The sequence below is a fragment of the Eptesicus fuscus genome, chromosome 2 (assembly GCF_027574615.1).
Source record: "Eptesicus fuscus isolate TK198812 chromosome 2, DD_ASM_mEF_20220401, whole genome shotgun sequence".
Classification (NCBI taxonomy): Eukaryota; Metazoa; Chordata; class Mammalia; order Chiroptera; family Vespertilionidae; genus Eptesicus; species Eptesicus fuscus.
The window spans coordinates 67168332-67187489 of NC_072474.1; the positions used below are offsets into that span (position 1 = coordinate 67168332).

The 19158-nt window shown below is 39.8% G+C and overlaps 2 protein-coding genes across 18 annotated transcripts in view; one reads left to right on the forward strand and one right to left on the reverse strand.

Moving 5' to 3' along the window:
- The window catches only part of PAQR3 (progestin and adipoQ receptor family member 3), a 40278-nt gene that overhangs the window by 10867 nt on the left and 10253 nt on the right, over positions 1–19158 (forward strand). For 3 of the 7 annotated variants that reach the window (XR_008558501.1, XR_008558502.1, XR_008558505.1), the window contains exons 4-7: positions 1636–1833; positions 4676–4766; positions 7215–7376; positions 10377–10494. Coding sequence is in view for 1 of the 7 variants with exons in the window: in XM_008143646.3 (XP_008141868.1) it covers positions 1636–1833; positions 4676–4766; positions 7215–7357 (432 nt within the window). In the remaining 6 variants the exon portion in view is untranslated. Of the gene's footprint in view, positions 1–1635; positions 1834–4675; positions 4767–7214; positions 8202–10376; positions 10495–12835; positions 12896–19158 lie in introns of those variants that run through there. The other 4 variants (XR_008558507.1, XR_008558504.1, XR_008558508.1 and 1 more) reach the window with 4 other exon arrangements.
- Positions 6750–19158, reverse strand: part of BMP2K (BMP2 inducible kinase) — a 141535-nt gene continuing 129126 nt past the window's right edge. For 2 of the 11 annotated variants that reach the window (XM_054727977.1, XM_008143710.3), the window contains one exon: positions 14504–18734. In XM_054727977.1, coding sequence (XP_054583952.1) covers positions 17299–18734 — 1436 coding nt within the window. In that variant the 3' untranslated portion in view covers positions 14504–17298. Of the gene's footprint in view, positions 6934–12922; positions 18735–19158 lie in introns of those variants that run through there. The other 9 variants (XR_008558490.1, XR_008558479.1, XR_008558483.1 and 6 more) reach the window with 9 other exon arrangements.

Sequence of the window (19158 nt, forward strand, 5' to 3'; positions counted from 1 at the left end):
TCTTCCCTCTGGTATCTAATCTTCCTAAACACGCACTTGCTGTAGTGGCTCTTTACCTTTTGGGGAGCACAGGCTGCTTTGAGGATGAGATTGCAAACTATGGACCCTCATCCGGGAGAATGTACATTTGGGCACAAACTAACCAAATAATTTGACATGTGATTTCAGGAAGTGAACAGCCCCACAGAGTCATAGGAGTCCAGGTTATGAACTCTGTCCTATGAGATGTTAACTTGTGAGCTTTCAAGACCAGGTTTTCAACTGCTCATTTAGAAACCTAAATATTCTATAAGCCCTTCAAAACTAATATATTTTTAAATAAATATTGTTTCATGCCCCCCAGTTTTCTTCCCCAGTAAACACACACACACACACACACACACACACGTGTGCACACACACACACACACACACACACACACCATTTGGATCATCTTTGTTCATTTTCTCCATTGATAGAAGGTGAATGTGGCCTTTCATACTGGAAACAGCCAAGCCATCCTCTGCTGCCCTCTCACACATCCAGTCAGCCAATAAGACTTCATTTCAAAAATGCCTCCTGAATCTGGTGCTCACCGCCATCTTCCTTGTTCAACAAGAATTCAAGCCCTCATTCACTTGTTGAATCAGTTATTCTAATATCTTCTAGCTCTCTTCCTGCCACCGCATTCTTTCAACATGGGCTGTTAGAGTTTTCTTTCTAGTAAGTCAGTTTGAAAAACAATCACGTCGTCCCATTCTTCAAGAACTCTGCGACTCCCCAGTGCCCACATGGTAAAGCTCCAGATGCTTAGCCTGACAGTCCCCCTGCCGTTCAGCCTCCCTTCTCAAAATGCCCCTGCTGCGTGCGGCTGCATGTCCTGTTTGTTCCTTGAGGGCTTCCTCTTCCCACACATTGTATGTATTCCACAAGACCCAGCTAAGATGTCACCTCCTCTGTGAAGCATTTTTGGCCACTCCAGGTAACATTAATCACTGCCTCCTCTGTGGTTCCACAGCATTCTGGTGATAACACAGTTACAGTACTCATCATTAGATTATAATCATTTGTTTACACGTCTGCCCCTCCCGTAGTCTATGAGCTCACCCACTGGGTGAGTCCATGTCATAGTCATCTTTGTTTCTACAGGACATAAATTGTCCCAGCATATGATAGGTCAGGGGCGGGGACCGTTTGGCCCGCTGACCGTACAGTACAAGGCCTGCAAAATCATTTGGTCTGAACCTGCCAAGGCATTAGGGGTGAGTTAATTAAATGTTTGACCAAATATAGCAGGCTAATTTTTAAGTTGATAATTTTGTATGGCCCTCAAATGATGTTATAAATATCCCAATGGCGCTTGGCAAAAGAAAGGTTCCCACCCCTGTAATAGATACTCAGAAAATGCTTTTTATGATAAATGTGGCCTCTTAAACCAGCTCACCTTGAAATTTGGTTTGTCATCCTGAGAAACCTAAAAGTTGTTTAGTTGTTTAAACCTAAAAATGGAACATGCATTTTTTTAAGGAAGGAAGGTAATCATGTTCGCAGATGCAAATACCAAGCCAATAATTTGGAATGTGTAACGTAGAAGCCATAATTACTTTTTCCTTCCCTTGGCAATAACAATGAAAACCTGATTGCCTTTCATTCCAGTATTGGCGGCAGGTGTACCTGATCACAGTGCTCGCTATGATCCTGGCAGTGTTCTTCGCGCAGATCCACCCCAGTTACCTCACTCAGCAGTGGCAGAGGCTGCGTTCCATCATCTTCTGTTCTGTTTCGGGATATGGCGTGATCCCTACTCTTCACTGGGTTTGGCTCAATGGAGGCATAGGTGCTCCTATTGTACAGGTGGGTTGAGTGGAGACCATGTTTTCCCCATTTTTTGTGTCCTTTTGATTTTATTCCTTTTGGGTAAAGTAGTATAATCAGGCAAGTGGCTGAGTCTTTGTCATTTGAGAACATATTTCTAGTGACATACTGATGCCATAATTTAAACACCTACACAAATAAGCATATCTTACAGGAAGAGAAGTCAAATCTAACCACCATTTTTTTCTGAGATTGCTTTCTGTGAAATAATACGTTCTGAATTCCCTCTCTATTTTTTCTGTGTGTAAGTACCTAAGTCCTTGCCTGAGGAGGATGACTCGCGTTTCTAACTTTGTCAGCTGAGGCGAGGAGAATGCTCATGATAATGCAAGTACAGAAACAGGAGCAGTTGGGTGATGGGTGTGTGTATGGGTAGAGGAGGAGGAGTTGGGAAGGAATTTTTTCTTGGACCTGTTGAATTTGAGGTACCTGTGGGATATAAAAGTGGAGATAGATTATAGAATTTAGGTTAGAGTTTGAGACTAGTGATTAAGATTTGAAAATCATGCCTGACCAGTGTGGCTCAGTGGTTGAGCGTTCACCTATGAGCCAGGATGTTATGGTTCCTTTCCTGGTCAGGACACATGCCCAGGTTTCGGGCTCAATCTCCAGTAGGGGGCATGCAGGAAGCAGCCGATCAATGATTTTCTCTCATCATTGATGTTTCTCTCTCTCTCCCTCTCTCTCTCTGAAATCAATAAAAATATTTTTTTAAGGATTTTCAAATCATTATTGTATTGGTAGCTGGAGTCATGGAAGCATATTTCACCAACCAAGGAAAGTATATTGAGAAATAGAAGCTGTTAGAGTTAGGTATGATAGGAGCACAGTTGGAGTGCATTAGGAAGGATCTCAGTGATAACTCCTGTGTATTCTTGAGGATTTGAAATAAGACATTCTTAGAGATCCATAGAAAAATGCACTAGAAAGTAAAGTTAAGAATTATTAACATAAGTAAGCATGCCCACAAATGCAGCAGAAATCACTGTACTTTTTACAATGGGAACTTTGTCTGGAATATAGGAATTGAAATATAGGTTGTATTCAAAAGAATCAGAATTTTTTTAGAAGTGGAAGGACTAATAGTAGGCTTATACTTGCATGGAGTTGGCAACACCATGGTGAAAAACATTTGGGTGTAAAAATGAAAGGAGGTAGTTCTGTGATCTAGTGAATTTGAGTGGTAGGACCTGTGTGGCCAGTTTGCCAACTCGAGGACAAGGGTGATGCTTTCCTCCTCAGACTAGGAAATTGGGAGAAAGATGAGAGTGTAGTGATGTGGAACTTCAGTGATCCTGGTATCTGTGAAAACACTATTTTCTGAGAATTGTGATTTCCTGAAATGAGTAAAGAAAATAGAATAAGGGACTACCACTCTCAATTCAATTCTAACCAGAAATTGATAACTGATTGTTGACATAGAAGTGACCAAAAGTTTGGGATGAGTGACACAGCCTTTTAAGCTTGTAACAACAAAGAAAGAGAACAAGACCCGTTAAGATAATGGATTTTACAGAACTCAGAAAAAAATGGGAACTTTCCCATGTTCAGAAATCTTAGAATAGAAATATGGCTTAGGAAGACAGTGGTTCTCAGATGGAAATCTAACATACTCACAGACCATTCCAGTGGAGAAGCAAAGGGAGACTTCCAGGGAAATCTCTAGTGCGCTCTAATTTTTAAGAGATGGAAAGAAAAACACTTAACCAAAGATGAAAAGATCCAGGAGGACTAATTCTGGGAGGTGGGGTGGAGTCAAGTTCTAGAATGTTTGAGAAATCTTAGGTTGATTAGTCTGAGGATATAGAATTTAGGGAGGGCCGTGATAATTCTCAGATACTTGAAGAGGGAAGAAAAGTAGTCTGTCTTTATTTCTTTACTAGCAGCCCGTTTGCACGAAGATTCGTGCAATAGACGTTCATTCACCTGGCTGCCTGCACCAGTTTTCTGCCGGCACCGGGGACCCAGGCCTTGGCTGTGGCCACCGCCTTCTGCCTTCTTTCAGGGTCGGGGCTTGGCCCCGGGCGGCGGCCTTGGCTCTGCTGCACCCCAGCGTCCCTGCTACGAATCGTAGGAGCCGACCCCCGTGGTTGCCTGCGATCCATGCAGGCTCCCCGCTGGTGCCCAAGGCCGGGAAAGCCTCCGCCCGAGGCTTTCCCGGCCTTGGGCTCCACCACACCCCAACGTCCCTGCAACGGTTTCCTGGTGGGCGTGGTTGGTGGGCATGGCTTGTGGGTGTAGCGAAGGTACGGTCAATTTGCATATTACTCTATTATTATGTAGGATTGGGTTCTTGGTAAATTGGATTTATAACTGGATTAGGTATATAATTGATAGCTGGCTAATAGTCTTAGGGCAAGGAAATGCTGATTGAGCTATAAGATGGACTGCTTCATAATAGTATTCATCAGGGCTATGTTCCCAGGATAGTGGAACAGACTTCATTACTGGGCTAAACCTCTTGGGTCTTTCAGCCCAAGTCCCTGGTCTTCCGTCTTCTTGCTTATTCATGTGGTAATTCCATCCCAGATGCACTCCACGAATATGCCTGTAGATGGATTGTTGATATAGGACCTTCAACCTTGTTAAAGTTCTGGCTCCTTTAGTACCTAACCTTTAGGGCACTCTATATTCCACTCTTGTGGACTGCTTTCTGCAGTATTAAGAGTGAGGTTTCTGTTATTGGAGACTGTCTGCAAAAGCAATTGAGATTTAGCAGACTTAAATTCCACCTATAATTTCAGCCTGTAAATTAGATTCATAATAAATTGGGGTTTCAGCCACAGTGGGAGACCTGTGAACAGTATGTTTTGCTTTTCAGGACTTTGCACCCCGTGTGGTGGTGATGTACGTGATCGCACTTCTTGCTTTCCTGTTCTACATTTCCAAAGTTCCAGAGCGGTACTTTCCAGGTAGGTACTGCTTGTATAGTGACTATATGACTTTATTTTGAATATATGTTGTTGATATGTAAACTTAGATTTACTTTTTCAATATTATTGCTTATGGAATGGCTCTCCTATTCTCCAATGTTATCTAAAACTTGAACTTTCAAAGGGTTTTCACAGATTTTTCCTGTCATCCTCACATTATAGATTGAGTCCAATAGATGTGGACTCAAACCCAGGATATAAGCCCAGGTAAGCTTTGGCTGAGTCAAGAATAATATGACAGCAGTGATGTTTCAGGTTAGGGGGCCAGGACTAGGGGAGTAGATAAATTCAAACTGCAGACTTGGCCTTCCTTTCTCCTGGGCTAAGAATCGCTTTCTCAGTGAATTGAAGGTGCCGCTGCTCATGTGTGCAGGGGAAGAAGAGAATGAATAGAACGTAGAACCTGAAACTTTCCTCTGTACACTTGGTTTTCACCACTGAGTTTTATAGAATGGAACACGAAGAAGAACCCGAGTGTTGTAAATAAACATTAGGATTCAGGATAATTAGGACATGTCCCTGAATTGGAGACCACCCATCCTCCAAGCAGGGCTGGAATTTTCCTCAGAAAACAGTTCTGGTAAAATACATGTTTGTATCACTTTATCAATAATTCTTTTAAAAAGTGTTTCCTCTTCATCACAGACATGTAGAAAATTAAGCCATGAACGTTCTCCAGCATTTGTAGGCCTTTATATATTCAGGAGTTCCCAGTTGTCTAATATAGGACATTTATAAAAGGTCAAATGTTAAGGAACTTAACATTCCAGCTAGATGAACTTGACATAAAATGTGTCCCATGTGGCTTAATGTTGGTGCAGTATGGATACCTTTGAGCAGTGATGTGGAAACCGTGAAAAGGCTACAGGTAAAAGTGATAGTCTCAGATGTTCACAGATGCGTGGCTTAAGAACCTTGTCTGGCCATGTGCATTGGTGATGAAATGGTGGGTAAATACTGTAAAATAAAAGAAACTTAAACCTTGCCCAACTGGCGTGGCTCAGTGGTTGAGCATTGACCTATGACCCAGGAGGTCACGGTTTCTCAGTCAGGGCACATGTGGGGTGTGTAGGAGGAAGCCGATCAATGATTCTCTCTCATCATTGATGTTTCTATTTCTCACTCCCTCTACCTTTCTCTCTGAAATCAATAAAAATATTTTTTAAAAGAAAAAAAGCTTAAACCTAAAAACTTCCTTTCAGCTCAGATTAAATTTTTAATATATAAACATCACAATGTATTTAATGAGTCCAAGCATCCCTCAGGTGTCCATGGGCAGGATTTAGTAGCTCTGTGATACTTGTGTAACAATATAATCAATTTTCTTTTTAATCCTCTGTATTCTTGGTTTTTAAAAATGAATTTATAGCCCTGACTGGTTTGGCTCAGTGGATAGAGCGTCGGCCTGTGGACTGAAGAGTCCCGGGTTCGATTCTGGTCAAGGGCATGTATCTTGGTTGTAGGCACATCCCCAGTAGGGGGTGTGCAGGAGGCAGCTGATCGATGTTTCTAACTCTTTATCCCTCTCCCTTCTTCTCTGTAAAAAATCATTAAAATATATTTAAAAAAATAAAAAATGAATTTATAGGTTTCATAAGACTGTCAAGGGGTCCATGACACACAAAAAGGGGCAAAAAACCCTACAGAAATAATTCTATTGACTTAACATTTTAAAATCTACATAGTGTACTGGTTCTTTTTCTTGGTAAGGAAAAAAGAAAGAAAAAGGTTAGAGATGTTTGCATTACAAGAAAAAGTTATTTAACTCTGGATTTCATTTCCTTATTTTTCCAGAAGATTCCTACATGTTAATTACTTAATCTCCTTGGAATTTAACCTTTAACCACAAAGAGAAATAGTTCTCCTAAGTTGTATATGAACTAACCAACCTTAATTAACCCATCACTAATTACATTTTGCAGATTATTTCATTAGTGTGATAGCTCAAGATGCAGATCTGAGCTTTCTCCTTACACTGCTGCTTGAAATAAAAGTGCTCCTAGCAGACTTACGGCCAACACAGCAGTGCATCTGCTTCATGCCAACTCACTCTGTGATCGGAACACGGGTTTCCTTTGCTTCTCTCATGCAGTGTCTTTTCTTCATCAGATATAAGGTGACACAAGGGAGATTAAAGGTCAGATTCCTGAAATTAACCAAGATAGATTGTTTGAAAACACATTTGGAATAGTATTTCTAAAATTCACCAGAGTGCTTCATGAATAAAACCTTAAAATTAGACTCAAATATGAATTCTTCCTTTCTTGAAAAATATTTGGGTCTCAAATCAGTTTCTTGGAGCTCTGAGGCTTACCAAAATCTTTTTGCTGTAGAGCTATATTTCCAAAGCCAGAGATAAAATTTTATTTTTATTTTTATGTCAAAATATTACAACCAATATTCTTTTCTCTCTACCTTCCTTTCCAGGACAACTAAACTACCTCGGATCGAGCCACCAGATCTGGCATATCCTTGCAGTAGTGATGTTATATTGGTGGCACCAGTCAACAGTGTACGTCATGCAGTACAGACACAGCAAGCCTTGTCCCGACTATGTCTCCCATTTGTGAATTCAGGTAGAGCTACCTGGTATGTTCGGCTGTTAAGCAATATATAACGGGGAGTTGTATACCCCAATATTTCTAAGATCCCCATTAGTTTTTCCTTTTCCTATTTAATATATTATGAGGAATACCTTCTAAAAATGGAAAAATCATCAGGAGCTGTAATAGTAAATGCTTTACAAGCCCTTAAAACTACTATTTTGCTGCTTGTACAGGAAGTGAAAATTAATTGGCAATGAATGTGAAACCAGTGTCAAAACAGTATTCATTTTACTTACCACCAGCTTAATTTCCTTAGGAAGGGCTCACCTCCATTATAAAATGGGGTCACCCTGTGTGAATACTTTGATAGAAAATTTTTACAGATGATCAAGTGCCTAATCAAGGCGAGGGTTGTGACAGCCTATGCTGAACACAAGCTGGGACAGTGATTTTGAATCATCACTAGCCTTTGAATACATGGTTTGTGAGAAACTGGCATATGCGATGTTATTTCCTTTAGCCGTGAGTTCTCTTCTCCCTGGGAACAGGGGATTTTTTAGTTTGCTGGAACAAAAATTTTAAACCTCTTCTCTTTTAAGTTGAAAGAGGCGTTGAGAAGAGAACATGCATTGTCATTTCCATCAGATAAGAATGGCATTACAAACTGACCATGTGATCAGGTGACAAATTCTGTGATCTTATAACCAACTAATCAGCCATTGAAGCTTTTTAATTTCAGATATCGTTTAAGTTCATATAATAATTGAACTCTTGCCAGTGGAGTGCAGATATTTAGTTCCAAAATCCCTGCAGCAGAAAAACTTTCACCTCTGAATTTGCAATCCTAGACTCCCTGATGACTGGGGGATGCGGGGTAGGGAGGGGGGGGGAGTTTCCCAACTATATGGGTGCTACTTTTAAGGCCATAGAATCTAGATGGCCTGGTCTTGACCCTGAAATGAACCTTAAGCCTTAGAACAAAGTCATGCAGATGCCCCATTTGATGGCAGATTATTCACCTGTGCTCTGGTCTTTCTCTGTTTATGCATGTGTTAACATTGTATTGATAACTCAGAGTATTGATACATATTAATATTTGGGCCTGAAACATTAATTGGGCATTTTATTATATATACTTAAAAAGATCTCAATGTCCTATCATACAACATAACACTCTTGTTCTTTGGTCTTTTTCATATGCATAAGTTAAATCTCTTAAAGCAGTCATTCATAAAAACATGTGGTTAATTGGAATATTATCCAAGTTTCTTAATGGGTTGACATGAGCTACTTTAAATATTGGTATATCTTCAGAACCTTGGAATTACTAAATATCAGAAGTGTTGATTAATGGTGAAGCTTATTCCCAGAATGCCATTTGTATATCTGATACTAGGAATGTTAACTTTAATGTGCCTCAGTTTATGCATCTATAAAATTTTGTATTTTTTTCAGTGTAGTGTTTTTGTAATATAAATTCCCCATGCTAGTATCTCAGTAAAAAGAGTTTTCCCCCGTAGGCCAACGACACACTGTATTTTGGTGGAACACTACTCTTTGAAGATGACCGTTTTATCTCATAAGGACACAATTTTTTAAAATATATTTTATTGATTTTTTAGAGAGAGAAAGGGAGAGGGATAGAGAGATAGAAACATCGATGAGAGAGAAACACCCATCAGCCGCCTCCTGCATGCCCCCTACTGGGGGATCAAGTCCACAACAGAGAGTGTGCCCTGACCTGGAATTGAACCAGCAATCTCTTGGTTCGTACGTAGGTCGACACTCAACCACTGAGCCACACCGGCGGGGCTCATAAAGCCACAAATTTGATCCATGTGCTAAGTAATAAAAGATTCTGGTATAATGATAATAGGATACATTTTCCCTAAAACTTCCCTTATTGGCTTTCATTGGTTTTTTCAAAAAATGTTTTTATTGATTTCAGAGAGAGGAAGGAGAGGGGGAGAGGAATAGAAACATCAATGATGAGAGAGAATCATCAATCGGCTGCCTTCTGCATACCCCCCACTGGGGACTAAGCCTGCATCCTAGGCATATACCCCGACCATTGAACCTCAACCTCCTGGTTCATAGTTCACTGCTCAATCAATGAGTCACACTGGCAGCTGGTTGATATTATTTCTTTTCAATAGATATTTTGTCATTTTTGCCAAACAAAATACACTATTTACAATTAATTTAAAAATGAAGAAGTCTACTTATTTGAGGTCTGGTATCATTTTTGTTATAAAATCTTCTCAAAAACATATTGAAACCTTAAGTTTTATTTTAATTTTTAAAAATATTCCTGATTTTTTGTTATAGTGTATGAATTATTTAGTACTTGTCATCTGAATTAATAAATAAAAAGAACATAATGTGTTGAAAACTGTTTTTCAAATATAAAAGGTCTGATTGTAAGAATTATACCATGTAAACATTTCATCTTTTCAAGAAAGTGTTAAATATTATAAGAAATCTGTCCTTCCTCATTCTTATCTTTACTATGATGTATTTACTGTAACATAGAAATGAATGACTGTGGATTGCTGTCAACTATAAACACTTTTGTATATCAGCATTTATTGACCATCTACTGTGTGCACATCACTACTGGCAAAATTTTTAAGGCATTGTTAACATTAAAGAATAACTATTTAAAAATTGCCTTCAAATCTGAGCCTTGTAATAATGTATATTTAAGTTATTTTTGTTTTACTGGTTTTATTAAAATTTTTAATTTTACCTATGTAAAAGCTCTTTACTGACGGACTTTACATTTTAAAATTATCCATGGCTGCTTTAAATTGTCTATAGTGATTTATAAGGTTGTAGTTAACTCATTTAAGAGACAATTATCTTTCTATATAAGGCATTTTTAAATAGCAAGATAGTGCTTGTCTTCTTTGTTATTCATCTGAGTGCAATTCACAAGCTGCATGGCAAAATATGTATTATGTAAATAAACTGCTTTACTATATATATTAAGTGCTGCTCCTCATTCTTTATAATACATAACAGTTTCAAAATCATGTTTTAGAACCAGGAATGAAGAGTCAGGGAATATCTGTCACACCTTATGACTCCCCACCTGGACAAAATAACCGATTTTAAGGCTGTGATAGACTGGCATAGAGCTGTACAACTCTGTTTGGCAGGTAGGTACCTACCTAGATATACCCTTTGCCCTGTATTAAATGTCAAGGGGCAACACCTGCCTTCTGGATGCCTGCCAGCTGCTGAGCTGAGTGGGTCCACATCCACCCCAAATCCTCACTTCAGGTCATTCTACCCCTGCCGAAGAAAGTGAAGAGTCAGCTCAGCTAGCGGACAAGGGGCAGAAGTTCTGCATGCATTATCACAATAACTGCTTATATGGAAGAGGCACAGATGCTACTGAAACTCTGTGCCATACTTCCTCAGTAGGGTAGGGAGATAATGATCCAAAACGGAATCTTACTGTTTTCAGAAGGGAGATGGGGTAGCAGGAGGGGTCTCGGGTGAAGAGTAAATCTTCCGTCTTCAGAGGGCAGGACTGATAGCCACACAGGGTCTAGTCCTGCTCTATAAATCTGGGATCAAAAACACTATAGAACAGAGTTGTAATTTCAATAGTGTCAAGCATCTGAAGCAAAAGTGAACTATCTTTTTAAATGTGGCACAAATAAAACTCAGATGCTCATGCCTTCCATATGACACTATTCGCCACATCTCATAGGATGCTGGAGCCGGACTTCCCTACAAAGGGACTAGCTGTTCAATACAGACAGCTCTAATTGCGGCATGTATCTGTCTGTAAAGACGTTAACTATAACTGAATTTGAACAATGGTACATTCCACAGTTCTTTTTTTATATAACTTCTAATTTGTGATATTTTGCTCCTTTGTACCATTTATTAAAAAGACACAAAGCCCTTATTTTTCCACATAACTTTAGATAAATGTTACTACTTCAACAATAAAAAGTCCATTCATAACCAACAAGATAAATCTTTCCACAAGCCACCTCTCTGAAGACTCCAGGCTGTGGAATAAATACCTAAGATAATACATATTGCGACATTGATGCCAAAGTGAGTCCAGCAATCCAATAAATAGGTTTTTCTCTTTATCTTGAAAAAGCCTCTTTTCTGACATAACCGAGGAGTACAATATTTTAACCAAACTGTAAGTTATGTATGTTACCAGTTTTTAAAGAGTTTTAAAAATTAAACATACTACATAAACTATGCCAAATATTCAAAAGGTACTTCAAAGTCTTATGTTTTTGCTTCATCTTCATCTTAAGTATCTGTAATCATAATGCATGAAGAAATGGTGTTAGTAAGTATTTTTGTGGCAAAAATGCCATGTCAAAGTGGGTTTTCTTACTTGAATCCTAAACTGTGAACCCAGAGATCCAATTCTATTCATTTTTCTCTTTCACTAGCTGGTACATAATAAGTGCTTAATGTCTGTGGTGTGAATGAAATAAGAGAACAGAAGTTTACAACCAAATTTTTCAATAAGACAAATAATGAAAAACTCCAAAGTCAATGATTATAAAGAATATGCAATCCATTTGAGATTTATTGCATTTAAAGAAAGCAGATTATTAAAACAGGTATGATAAATACAATAAGAAAATAACTTTAAATTTCAAACAAAACAAAGTGAATGGGGGACAGAATTCAGTTGATAAGAATAAGCAATGTCAAGGCAAAGTAGTAAAATCAGTTAGTGCTTAATTAGATAAAGGGAGAAAATAAAAGCAACTGGTTCTATCTCATAACAGTTTCCCAGCTATATTTGAAGTTACCATAGAAAGTACATTTTGTAACTATTAGAAATATAATAAAGATGTAAATCAGGCTTAATAAAAGTTATTTGCTTAGTGGTACATAAAAGGCTTCAGAAAATTCAAGTTTAACAAAAAATGGAAATGTAATCAAAGAAAGTGCACTTAAAGCTGTCTGCCAGCAATTAAAAAGTAGTTCATTACCATACTGCTTACTATAGATGACTTTCAATCACAAAAAGAGCTAGGAATAAAAACAATTCTTTCAGAAATAGCACAATTAGTTTTTAAATAAAAATCACCCCAAATGATGACCCATTGCATTTTCCTGTCTACCGTATTCTTTTAGTGGCTTTTGTAAACCCTCACTAGGAGTGGAAGTTCTTTTAGTAATGATTGTGGTTGCAATTCCATTTAAAATTGAGAAATTCACATTAACTCTACTGAAGAGACATGTGCATGTGTGTTTACATATTTCTCTTAATATGTAAACACCAGTGTGTATAAAAGTTTTCAAATAAACTATCATTTATGTTATTCTCACAGTAAGTATACCATCTCATTCTCACAGTAAATCTGTCAGCTCAAGATTGAACCTAAAATGATGAGTAATTTTGCTTAAAAAGAAAAAAAAAAAGTGTACTGCACGTTCTACATATATGAAAACTAATGTACCCAAACTCCTCAGGACCTGTGATACCAATACACATGTACCTTCTAGCAGTGCTTATATGAAGTACCAAAACCTAAGAGGAATCAAGCAGAGCAGCTGAGTAGTGAAAACTGCCCTGCCTGGTGAACATCAGAGCAGAAGAGGGGGCTCACCTTGGTATTTTCCACCAGCAAGATGAGGACAAGACTCATCACTGTTAAACAACAAGCAAGGTAGGGTCAAAGGGAACATTTATCTACAATCCCGAATAATGTAACTGTGCCCAAATATGTACACACACACACACACACACACACACACACACACACACATACACACACACACACGGGTGGGTCAGTGGAACAATTACACCATTTCCCAGGCTGATCCTTTTGTATAAATATTCTAGTCAAACTTTCATCCAGCCTACAACCTTTCCTCTTCCACCCAACATGTATACCAAGCAACGTTTGCATCTTAACAGATACATTCTTCAATGCCATAAAAGCTAATCTTTAACACTTAACATTTTGCTGAAGTGATACTATTAAAATAATTAAGCAAGTGGTCCACTTTTAGAAAGATTATTCAAAATCAACCAGCATGATTAAAGCTGTTAGGGCAGAAATAACTTTGGCCTCAGATTTTTGCTAGCTTCATATTTTACTTCCCTTAGTGATGTTTGTTCAAGTATTACAGGTTTAGAGTTATAACTATTTAACATGCACAAAGCACACCTGATTAATAGGAATATAATTTCAACTTTCCTTCCCTAAACAAGAATTGGACCACCCATAATAGAGCCAGACTTTCACTGCGTGCTGTGTGCCAAGTGTGTGTCAATCTTTTTCACATACTTTGGGAACTTTATTTTCATAATTCTCACAAGGGAATGAGCTGGGTATCAGCTGTATGTATATCCTAACAGCAGTGGGAGGAGATGACTGAAAATGGAAAGCAACCCTCATCCTGTACTGCTGGGGGAAATGCCTCTACTCCTCCAACAAAGGACTCCCCATTGAATCCTGTGTTTCCTCTGAACTATAAATCTGTAGAGGAAAGTCACTGGGCTGTGACGTAAGAAACTTAAAAATGTAAATATTTTAAACAATGTCAAAGTTGTTTCATTAGAATTTATCCACATTATAGCCCAGAGTCTAAGTCTCTTAAAAATATACAGTGTATTGATACACAATCTTGGGCATATGCCCTGCCCAGGAATCAAACCATGACCTCCTGGTTCATAGATCGACACAACCACTTAGCCACCTTGGCTGGGCTTGATGAAAAACAAATGTACCAGAGAGAGTCTAGTATTTCATGTTTACATCCCATGGAGACCACACTAATTCATCCACCACCCCTTCTAAATCACAGAACTCCTGAGGTCTAGCAGAGACCAAGGCCAAGGACTAAAGCAGTCAAAAAAGCATACTGTGTACATCAACCAACAGATTTTCATTTTAAAAAATTTCTTCTGTTTGATACAAACCTACTGTAGTTCATGAATTTACTATATGTAATCATCAACTCCTCATTTTTAAAATAAAGTATCCCATGAATCTACTTTGTAAAGTTTTCAAGAACAACTACTTAAACATTTGCATTAGCAGTATTATTCAACCTGAGAATTAAAAAAAAAAAGGTGCAAACATAATATTTGCCTTTGGCACATACAGGACAAGTAGTGGTACAGTCGGGCTCCAAAGTGCAGCACTTTAGCAGTAATGTGATGCTTGATCTGCCTCTGCTAACTGTGACTCACATATTGCTTCCCTATCAGTCCACAAATTTGTTTCTGTTTTAAAAGAGAAAAGAGAGGCAATAAAAATGAATATGTGGTCTAGTTACATATACTCTGCTGCTTCCCAAGTTTAGAACAGTGAAAACAAGCAAATAGCTCATCCCAACTGGGATACTATGAAGAGATTCTAGTAAGATTACTCATAAAATACACTTTAACTGGGTTCAAAGAGAATTTAAAATATAGCAATCAAGGAGAGTGCCAGTTGACAAGAGTTTCCACTCTTTCTGTGAGGTGCTTTCACAGAAACTTCTACATGTTAATTTGATAGGGAAGGGGACAGTAAATTATAATTTCAAATACTTGAAGACACATTAATTCATATATTTAATTTCTATCTTATTAGTTCCTATAAAATCTCAAGTTTCTAATTAGGATTTGTGGTATTGAAAAAGAAGCAATTTGGTAGCTGAGTTCTTTTCACTAAAGACACAGTCAGCTAGCAGAGTTAAGACACTAGTTCCTCATCACCGGATATCTTTTACTAGTATGGAGCCAGTGTAAGATCGTCAACCCCGCAGAGGGCAGAGGTTCGCAGCAGGATCCCAGTCCTGCCGTAAGGCTGGGGGCTCTCACTGTTCTGTGCACTTCATTACAACGACCCTCCCCTTTCCCCACCCCAAACCTAAGGAAGAAACTGTCGCTCTTGACTTGGAGAATAATTGGTGAAGGTGGTAATTTAATAAAGTACGTTAATACATGATTTTACATTGTAAACGTCTTAAAAACCCAGGGTTTCAGCTACAGCTTTTCTTTTTTCTGAAGTAAAAATTCTGTATAACCTGTCTCCTCACTCACAGTTTTCCAATAATCTCCTTTATTAGAGACATGAAAATAAAAGTTTTGAGCAAGAAGCCATTCAAAAGCGGAACATTAAATGTTCAAGTACTGTGTTTTTTTTTTCTCTTCTATTTCATTTTTTCTTTTAGATTTTGCACACATCAGGTATCTCTCAAGTTTTTGTTCTAGGCTTCTACGTAGAAATTCCATATTAATGGCACTTGTTTTTAAAAATGAAAGTTTTAGGCACAATAGTTATTTCTGGCTCTGTTTTATAGAGAAAGGTAGAAGGATTAAAATCTCTGCATTCCCCAGATAATAAATAACCTTCTGATTCTTGGTGAAGACAGGATTCTGTTTTACTGTTGGAAATTAGAAGGACCCTTAAAAAATCCACAAGTGCAGCCTGTGTGTGTACAGACAGCCTTGGCTTTAATGCTGGATTGTGGAATGAGCCCGGATGGGCACACAAACATGACATTCTGGTACAAAAATAATGCACATCTGGAGCCAGGCCACATGCATCCCCTGGATTTCAGTGCTGTGGTCAAGTCAGTAGCTGAAACCCTGGGCCAGAGCTTCCGAAGCAGCTCCCTCTTCCAGCCTGGAAGAGACACCAAGTCACTACCCTGTGGAGATACTTCCTTTTGCTATTTGGTTTATTAAAAATCACCTCTTGTGATTGAATTGTAAGAATGAATGATATAAAGAGCTATACAAGTACACAATGGCAGATTCTATGGAAATACCCGGTGGTAGCCTTCAGCTTCTGGCTATTGCCCCTCCTAGACTGGTCATCCTGTCAGCTATGACCGTACTAGCAAGTGCAATGCGGGTTATTCAGCGGATTCTAGGTGGTGTCCCAGCAGCCATGCTGTCACTACTTCTAGCAACCTTTCCCCAATTGTACGATGCAGCTCCCCAGATTCGTGAGTACATCATGGAAACAAGAGGCCTTCCAAGTCAAGATGGTAACCTAGCCCCATGGATAGTGGACAACATTGAGGTGACTGGTGAAGGGAAGTACAAGAACATTAAAGCGGCGTTGTCTTTAATGTACCATTTAGTAAGAAAGCCTCAGCAAAATCCTGTTGAGCAAATCCAAAGGAGGTTCAATGCTATGTTTGCTATAGTCCGGCCCGGAGTTACACCACACATTATCGACTTGTACACCTCACTGAACTTTACAGAGGCAGCTTCATCACTCTCCAGCAGAGGATGAGATGTAAGTCTGCTACGGGGTTTACCAGACATCCAAGAACATGCGAGAGTTGGACCTACCGGACGCGCATTTGTAGCCCAAGTAAAATGAGTTGCGTCATTTGCTGAAATGACTCCCTACATCACTATTAAGTCCTTTGTCCATGAAGGCATGAAGGCATGTCTCACACAAGCTTTCTACTGGGAGTTGGTCATGAGATAAAGAAATTTATGGATGTTGAGGATAAACTGCTCTAGAAATATGGTCCTGCCATGTTTCCTTACTTGAAGGCTCTTAGGCTTGAAGGTCTTGAACTGCTTGCAACAGTATGTTTCCCGAATCTGTGCAAGGTTGCAAACACTCACAAGAGGAAAGCTGACCCTACTTTCAGACTATAAGTCCAATAAGGAACAGCTCTCACATTTACCTGAGTAGGAGATGGATGCTGTGTTGTCTAAACCACCAATAAAGAAACGCATTCCTGATAACAAAGATGCTGAAGGAATAAAAGCTGCCTACCGCATAACTGATCAAGACATTAGCGCAGCAATAGAATCTTCTGAGCCTCAAACCACCATTGATATAATTAAGCAGTTCTTGGTTGCCTTAGGTGCAAACAGCTCCTGACCTTAATTTAGAAAAAAAAAACAAAAACAAAAAAACTATACAAATAAATTTTCTCTCAAATTCATAAAACTATTCATCCTTTTTTGAAACGGGTTAACACCAAGAGTCTATCAGAAGTCTCTACTGTTTAGAAGGAAATGGAGCAGCACCAAATGGGTCTAATTCGATGGACTGGGGCTGTTGGGCCTGAGGTGAAGGGATGCTCTGCACCACAAGTTCTGTAAAGGGCACGGCACCAAAGTCATCCATTTTCAATGCCTCTGCACTATGAAAGGACCCATGGAGTGAGTTGGGTCTTGGCCACCCAGGCAGCACAGGGTTGTGGTCAGCGCAGATGTCGCCCAGGCCCTGGTGGGAAGGGTGCCATGGCACATCTGGGGGATGGAAGGGCTTGGCCCCAAACGGGTCCAACAGACTCTCCTCGGGAGGCAGGACATTCCCCCTGTCTTTCCCATCCGTCAGCGCAACACTAATGTTCTCCTTGGAGTCTGAGATGGTTAGAAACTCGTTGCTGCTCTGCGAGTCCCGGCGGCCCACCTTTTTGTGCCTGCGGGCCCTCTCTGGAGTGCGGTAGGTGGGCTTCACCGTCTTCTTCGTGCTGGTGGGCGTGCCGTGGTGCCGCTTCCCGTTACTTTTGGACAAATCCTGCTTCGTGCGCCTTTGGCGAGAAGACAGTTTCTGTAAGCTACGCTGTTTGACTTTTTGCTGCTGACTCCCAGTTATTTCCTCAAAGGGCACGAGGCCAAAAAGGTCCTCGTGGCTGTCACTTTTACCTGTGGATGTGGGGAAGGGATGAAACGGAGTAGAGCCAAATACATCTACACTTTTGGGACAACCAGGGAGCGTCTGTGCTTCGGGCCCCGCTGCACGACCGTCTTGGACGTTCACCTTCTTGCCAAAGGGGGCCTTCGTGAATACATCAAATTCTTCCTGCTCCAGTCCCACAGCAGGAAAATAGGGCTGCTGAGGGGGGCTCTTCTCACTCTCTCCTTGTTGGGGCTGTTGAGCACGCACTGCAAAGAAGGGGACAGCGCCAAACACATCAAACTCCTGTTTGGGAGTCTTCACTCCTGCATTAGAGGGCACTTGGGGTGAGCTGGGGAGTGCTGCCTTCGGGTCTTGGATTGGTCCCCTGCCGGGTTTGTCTCTGTAGGCAGGGCTCCCAGCACTGTACTTGACTTTGGCCTGTTCATCATCAGAATCAGAGCTGTGTTTCTCTTCCTCTTCCTCATCCTCAGAGTCCATGAGGAGAGGCCTATGACCCAGATTTTCCGGTTCAGTGTCATCATCGTTGAAATCTTGTCCTCCCTGAAGAACTTCTTCATCCTCTTGCTCTTCCTCTTCACTGCTCTTAGGAGAAGGGGGATCTGATTCAAAATCGCTTTCAGATTCGTCATTTCCCTTCTGCACCTGACCCTGTACGGATGAATTCTCTGAGGTTTTCTTTCCAGCCCGGTGGTCTTTAGACACTGGACTTGTCTTTCTACTCTTCATAGGGCTTGCAGGGGTATTTTCTTGATTCGTGGATGAATGTTCGATTTTCTTTTCAGGAGAACCTGCAGGTTCAAAGAAAAATCATTATAGAATTCTAATGCATTTCAAAAACCATTTGCAATAAACAGTATTTACTAACAAAAGCATTCCAAACCCCTCATACCAGTTCTCTTAGAGTAAGAAATAAGGTCAGTTAGGCTCAGGGATTGCCACTTGTCCCCAACTGGATGGCCAGGTCCTTCAGAGCAGACACTTACTTGTCTCTGTCCCTACATGCCACCTACTCATCTCTGGCCCTCACCTACAGGTAAGTTTTATTTATAATACCTGGCATAGAACTCTGAATACAATACACAAGCAGATCTTCTTCTCCCACTTTCAAAATAAGATTATTCAGACAACTGCCCCTGCAATTACCTGCTTATATTTACCAACCTTTTGCTACATTTCATTGTTATAAAGTTTGATATCTACATAGAGATACCA